General features: G+C 38.0%; 1 protein-coding gene across 17 annotated transcripts in view; it reads left to right on the forward strand.

Annotated features, from left to right (window-relative positions):
• LOC105481530 (phospholipase C beta 4) overlaps positions 1-766 on the forward strand; it is a 408983-nt gene extending 408217 nt beyond the window's left edge. For all 17 annotated transcript variants that reach the window (XM_011741179.3, XM_071079654.1, XM_071079655.1 and 14 more), the window contains one exon: positions 296-766. In XM_011741179.3, the coding sequence (XP_011739481.1) occupies positions 296-384 (89 nt within the window). In that variant the 3' untranslated portion in view covers positions 385-766. The remainder of the gene's footprint in view (positions 1-295) is intronic.
• Positions 767-7628: the final 6862 nt, after the last annotated feature.

The raw sequence follows: 7628 nt of genomic DNA on the forward strand, positions 1-7628 counted from the left end.
GTTCTTCTGGCACTGTGTAAACCAGTCCTTCTCAAAATTTAATGTGTATAAAAACTTCCTGAAGATCTTGTTAAAATGAAGATTTTAACTGATTCAATAGGTCTGGGGTAGACTCCAAGATTCTATGTTTCTAAGAAAGTCCCAGGCAATGCTGCGCTGCTTCTACGTGGACCATATTTTGAGTAGCAAGAATGTGGTGACAGGATCATATTTATGGGAGAAGAGAGGCCAGGGTTGTTAAGTGCCTTCAGATAAGAATTTCAACACACGTAAGGCCATGTTTCTGATGTTATAGGCGAAGGAGATGCAGCAGATGGTGAAATTGGAAGCCGAGATGGACCGCAGACCAGCAACAGTAGTATGAAACTCCAAAATGCAAACTGAAGCAGTAAACCCACAAAGCATCAAAAGATTCACTCACAAACTTCTGAACACAAACTCCGTGGATGAAAGCTGTTTGTTTTGTTTCCTTCATGTGTAAACAAGATGATATCTGAAACCAGAGAGACTTGGAATGTCTGATTGACTTCTATTTAGCAGCTTGAGTATTGCATTTCCTTGGCCAGACAAAAGTAGCTACAAATCCACAAAAATTTACTATTCCAGTAAGGCAGAGTTTAACCATTGATAATACAACTTAAACATGTTTGCTATAACATACCATCACAAGTAAATGAGCTTGGTGTTAACAACTCTCCTTTGTGATGCCTTAGGACATGTTTGAGCTGCAGCAAAAAAACAAAAACAAAAAACAGTGCATTAGCAATTTCATAGCAAGTGCATGCACTAGGAAAAGAAAACTCTGTCTACAAATGTATTAGCAGAAGTGGTGGTCTGCTAGACAAATAATTTTGCAAAATTTTTCTACATCTAAGTTACCTCATCAGTAAGTGCCGTGTCTCTACCATGCCATCAGAGGCTAATTTCCTGTAAAAGTTGTGGAAATTACTAGAACAATAGAAAAATAGAGCAGTGTATGTGTGCCAAAACTCATCATTACTCAAAGGAGAACTGTGTTAGGCACATTTAAGAAAGTTGACATCTGACATTGCTTTATAGGAATTGTTTCCGCAGATTCCAGATACTACAATTCACACCATAAAGATTGTGAAGTGATTATTGGCAAACGTTTGTAAATGTGACCATGTATAAAGTATTTATACTCTTTAATTCACACTGTTAGAGAGCAAAATCATCTAAGTATTGCCACATGACAAGATTAGTAAGCAGGAATACTAGAACTATGTTTGCATGATACACAAGCACCAATAAAGACTAATCCATACAGACACAGTTAACCTAATGCCAAATAAATACTGGTTAAATACATGTATGGCACAGAATATAATTTGACTATCAAGACTTTTAGCATAATGAAAAAGTCTATATATATGTGTATATGAATTATGTGGGCATTCTTGATACTTCAAGTTCTAGTTTGAAAAAAAATACATAACTAATTTAATTTTACACAAAAATATTTATGCAGATTTTCAGAATTTCATATCAGGAAATGACCTTTTTATGTCTGTTAAATATCAAAACAATTTGCTACAGTGTTAATCTGCATGGTCTTTAAGCCTGTTGTAGTTGAGATGCAGACAGTGCATGAAAAAGTATTCCGCTGGGAATTGAGCCATGCCACCAAAGCCAAGAGGAGCGCATGGAAACCCGGTAGTCTAGAACTAATCAGATTACTGATTTTAGTGCACAACACCAAATGAATTGTTGTATATGCTTGTACAAATTGATTCTGTGTGTTCCTCTGAACAAAGCGGAGAAAATGATGATACCATCGATATTGAAATTAAACTTCCAACTTCTCTAATAAAAAATTAAAATACACATAACACTCGTCAGAGTATTTGCTCCCAAGATGCATTCTAGCAAGTGTTTGGCCTTTTTCATATGCATGATCTCATTGTTATTTTCAAAGGGGGCTTATTAATACCCCCACATGTTTTTCACCCAAATGATGCAAAACATGCAGATTCTAGTTGACTTCAGATGTAATATACTTGTTTTTCTCCTATTTATGATTTGAACTGGATTCTGTAAAATATCTCTGGTTCTTAGTTTCCTTATCTGTAAAACAGTGGAGTTAGACTACATATCTTTTGGCACTAACATCTCATGAAAAATTTTGGTTAATAAAATATCACCATATTTAGATTGCCAATTTTCAAAGATTCTGAATGGCTTCTCATCATCAAATCAAATCAAATCCAAGAGCGCAACTGTGCTCACCATTCTGTAACACTTGACTGAATTCATCACTTGCCTCCTCTTGTTTCTGCTTTGGAGAGGTACTACTAGTTTTTCCATTTTTCTTACTTCTTCTCTGGCTTTTCATCCTCCTAGACCACCATAAGCATTTATATTTTCCAGTGTTATATATGGAACCAGTTTTTGTCTTTAATCCAGGTTACTTTTAGTATTTGAGACATCATATCATTAATCCATTGTAGTAGGATTAAAATGTACACACAACTCAAATGTGCAACATAAAGGTGTTACCTGCTATTGTAAGTTCATATTACACTCAAACCTTGCATTCTCCCTTATTATGAAGAAAAATTAATTGCCAGTTAAAGTAACTCAGCTCTTCCAGTTATAAAAAAACAAAAAACAAAAAAAACCCATTTTCAGGGACATGTTTAGTTACTTGATAGTCAAATTCTCTGTTAGAGGCCCTTCCCATTCAAGAGATCTTGCTTTTTGCCCCAAATGGCATCTGGGTGTGAGGGGAGCTCATGTGTCCACCTGGCAATTGGTAGGAGCGTCTGGTTTCCCCATTGTTGGACACGTCCTAACTGCACTCTACTGCAGCTTTCCACCCCAGTGGTTCAAAGTCCCTGCTCAGCCAAGTCCTCATTCTGGTATCAGTTTATCCCAGCATTCTTCTGGGATATGCAGAACTTCCAGGTCTTTGGGGGCTGTGCAGGAACCAATGGTGCTGTCTCAGGTCCATCCATCAAAACACTCCTTTGGTCATTTGTCAGCTACTAGGGCCGTGTAGTTCCAATACCACAGAGGTTTCTAAATCCAGGAGGCTTGAAATGTTCCAGAGCAATGCCCCAAAAAGCAAGAAGCAAGCAAGCTTTATGCTGGCCCCAAGACTATCTGGGTTTGTACTATATCTTGCTTCTCCCACCATCAGAACTTTTTGTTCTGATTTGGGAGCCAGGGCACTTGAGTCTCAATTCTTACCTTTATTCTTTCTTTCAGCCCAGAGAAGATATTCAACTACCCATTCCTGACTGATGGAACACCCATACAGTACTATACTTCTCTTTTCCTAAGTAGGTTGCTCTTCACCTATTGGGGGAATAAAAGGCTTCATGGAAAAACAGCCAGGTTACCAAGATAGGGAAACACATCAGAAAATACCATCTTTCATCAAATCGAAGGCATTATTGATTATAGCATATACCATTATTTTATATACCACACAGAATGAAAGACACTGCCAATTAAACTATGATACACCATCCAGTGACTGTCGAGGCACATCCCAATTTCAGAGATGTTAAAATGTGAAAAATATATACATCTTGGAATCCATGAAATATGTAGTATTCCAAAAGTACTATACAAACTCCTCAACCCTAAGCCTTAAGGAGGAGAGGAAGTTTTAAAGATAGGAGACAAGAGAATCATTTTATCAGAAAACTTAAACTAAGGAACCATTCTGCAACCGAGTTTCAAATTTAGCAATGAGCTTCCTGGAAAGCAATTCCAAAAGGGAAAGAAATCTATCTTTCACTGTCCTTATTTAGAGAATCTTCTGTTTCCTTTAGCTGTTTCTTCCAATCACATGCCTTTAATTTCTACTTCTTTGCATGTAATTCTCAAATCTGTAATTCTAGCCTTTACCCTTCTTTCCGGAAGCTCTGACTCTCCCTCTCAGATTTCAATAGTTAAATAGGCGGCCATGTGCACATTGCATGTGATTAATTAAAAAAAATAGAGACCCTTTCTCCATCTGTCCTCCCCACATATTTTAATAGTCCATAACCAGTGCTAAACCTTGGGGCCATCTTTTTCTGCTCCATCTCATTTCCTCCAGCCCCAATCTGTTCATAAAACTTACGAATTCTGCCCTGTCTTGGGACCTTCCTTCTCCTTCCTTATAACTCAATGTTCAGAATTTTAAACTTGCTGTTCAATTTCTTTGCCCTCCAAATCCCTTTTACACAGAGATTAATCTTCCCAAATGACACCTGTAATCATATTACCATTCTGCTTGTAAATGCAGAATTCCTGTCTACTACCTAAAGAATAATGTTGAAATTAGTGTTAACAACATTCATTTTCTGCCCCCAAACATGCCTACTCATTTTAGTCAATATGAATTTATCACTATTCTTTGTTCACATATACATAGTACACATCTTTTCTAGCCACATTACGTAATAATGCTCTATTAAGTCTTGAAAAGCAACATCCAAAAATACCATTTCGAAAAAGTTCTCTCATTCTCCCAAGCAAGAAGTAACCTGCCATTTTTCATTTATCCATTTATACTTTAAAAGCTATTTAAGCATGAGACTTTTCCAGCAGTCTTGACTAATTTCTTTTCAGGTTTTGTTCAGTTGCTTTTCAAAGAACAGGTAGTCACTAGCTATCAAATGACTAAGTTATTTTCTATGAAGTAAAATGAAAGATTTGTAACCATCTGTGTAGTCTCTTGGGCAGGGCAGGAAATGCCTTTGAAAACTTAATGAAAACCTAAAAGAAGCTTTTTTGCAAAGTGTCTTTTCAATTCCAAGAAAAACCATTTTTCTTAATACTTATTATTAGCATACTTTTAAAACAGTGCAGTGATCACAGTGGCCATCAGGGATCTAATAGTGTGGACCCATCAACATTAAGAGATTATGGAGAGTGAAGAGGGAATACCCCTATTATTTTATTAGTGAGGTTATCTTAGGGATGCCTCATTCAAAACCCTAAATAACTTCTCCTTCATCATCACTTGCGCAAGTCTAACAAGGCCACATGTTTCTACAACTTTTCTTTGATGCTTGGCATTGAACAGAATCTCAAGCACACATTTTAATTGCATCTTTAATGTCATAATAAATCCGAGTGGTGCCTCTGGGATGAATATTTATGAGCCATCTTCTTTAATAATATTTTGTGGAAAACGTTCTGCTCCATAGGTTAGAATAATGAAAAAATATTAGGCGGGTCGGGGGAGTAGAGAGATGGTTAAAATAGCAGCATCATTGCTTTTACATTAAAAAATAGGTGTCTACACTGTACTTATCGTGATAAATGATGCTGTGCCTCTTCCACTCCTTTCCTCTCCTAGCATTACCTTCTTGGAAGTTCAGGGTAAGGGGCAATTTCTGAAGTACTTCATCCTGGAAATTTTTGAGTGTCCAGCACAATAAAATTAGGAAAAATTTCCAATGATGGCCAATTTAATATTGTATACCTAATCACTTGCACCAGAACCCAATAGCTTTAGATGAATCAGAATGTACCAAAAACAAAACAGACGGAAAAAGGATTTGACCATCTGTCATTTCAGAACTTTGATATCGTATAATGTGAATGAGGAAATGTTATACTGATCCATCAAAATTGTTTACCCTTTTCAAGCAATTCATGGATTTTCTCAAAATTCACATGCAGCTTTTAACACTTCTATCTTTTGTTTTTCCTTAGAAACATCTCGGTATTTTGTTAGGGTGTGGTATTTATAGCACAGCCTATTGAACCCTACAGGCTATACCCTGTATTATGAATTCACTTCTCCTACATCAAGTAGCCATATAAATGGTTAGACATTTCTTCAGCATTGAACTAACTTTATTTGTTCATGAATTAAATATTTATTAGAAAAACCACTCTTATCCTCTCTACCCTTGTAACCCAGTTACAACTCATTCTGCTCACCATACAATAGCCAGTAAGTGGAGAGACAAGGAGTTGGAACGAGGAAGGTGACTTTAGTTCAAAGAGCCAGAAAACTGAGAAGGTGGCAGACTAGCATCCTAAAGTACCATCTTTGGTCAGTACTCATTTCAGACTCTTTATGTTAAGGGCAATGGAAAGAGGAGGAGTTGGGATCAAGAGGTGACCGACAACTGCAGACATCTGAGTGCCAACAAGGGTCTGAGAACGTTGGAAACTGCTTTGTCTTTGGTCAAGTCACAATGTTCCTATAAATCTTTAGCAAAACATAGTTAGTTGTTTACATACTTCCTCTTTAATCCCAGAGTACAAATACAAAATTGCTATTTTTGTATTTTATCTGTGTGCCCGAATCAGCCTAGCCTATGTGCAGGAACAGGAAAAGGCCCCTTAAACCAAACCAAACAAAATGGGGTCAATTGTGTTAGTTCTTTTAGTGTTTCACTGTTACACTCTTTCAACTTTTTTTTTTTTTTAAGAGACAGAGTGACTCTGTCACCCAGGCTGGAGTGCAGTAGCACTGTGTTGGCTCACTGCAACCTCTGCCTCCTGGGTTCAAGTGATTCTCCTGCCTCAGCCTCCTGAGTAGCTGGGATTACAGGCACACACAACCACGCCTGGCTAATTTTTGTATTTTTAGTGGAGATGGGGTTTCACCATGTTGACCAGGCTGTTCTCAAACTCCTGACCTCAGGCAATTCACCTGCCTCAGCCTCCCAAAGTGCTGGGATTACAGGCATGAGCCACCACGTCCAGCCCTTCAACTTGTGTTTTGTTGTTGTTGTTTTTTGTTTGTTTGTTTGTTTTTACCAGTAATTCACTCTATTTTAAAAACATATCAACAATTTTAGCTTTAGGCCATATTCATATGGTAGGTGGGTGGCATTAATGGCCCCAGTTTGTTATGGACAAAATTATTTAGAACAGTATATAAAATTACCCTGAGGTTATGTGTATACTATGTAATGACACATAAATGTATTGTGTGTTTGGACTTGGATCCCATCCCCAAGATATCTTATTATGTATATGCAGATATTCCAAAATCTAAAAACAATCTGAAATCTGAAACACTTACAGTCCCAAGCATTTTGGATAAGGAACACTCACGCTGTAACAGCAAGCTTGACCCAAGTGAAGGCACATTTTTTTTTCTTCCCTTTGAGTCTCTGACACTGCCATGAGAGCATGTGAGAGGGCTGGCCTGCTGGCGGGTATGGGTGACTTGCGGAGAGTTGAGTTACCTCATCCATTTTACCAGCTGACAATAGATGTGTCAGCCTGCAGCTGAGATCAGCCACACCTTTCCCAGAGCAGTGGGAACACCCAGCCAACTCATAACCACATGAGAAATAGTGAACGGATGTTGATTTGAGCCCCTGCATTTTGGGATTTTTTGTTATGTGGCCATAACTGGCTGATACAGCCAAGCCCTGGAAATAGGAAGATGATAAAACAGTCTCATTTCAAAGTCCCAGAGACTGCAGCTTTCAAAAGCCACTGGAATCACCGATAGGCATGGAAATGGTTTTCTCAGGGAGTGATTCCAGCTGCTAAGCCTCTTGTTTGATGTCTCAGGTTTCTTTTTATTGGTAACCTTCTGAGGGTCTGCTGTTCAATTCCTCTAACCTGGACTGCTGATGCTTTCAACTAACTTTGTCATTTGACAAACACCTCCTCCTCCTCGTCCTCCTCCTCCTCCT

The sequence above is a fragment of the Macaca nemestrina genome, chromosome 15 (assembly GCF_043159975.1).
Source record: "Macaca nemestrina isolate mMacNem1 chromosome 15, mMacNem.hap1, whole genome shotgun sequence".
NCBI classification, from domain to species: Eukaryota; Metazoa; Chordata; class Mammalia; order Primates; family Cercopithecidae; genus Macaca; species Macaca nemestrina.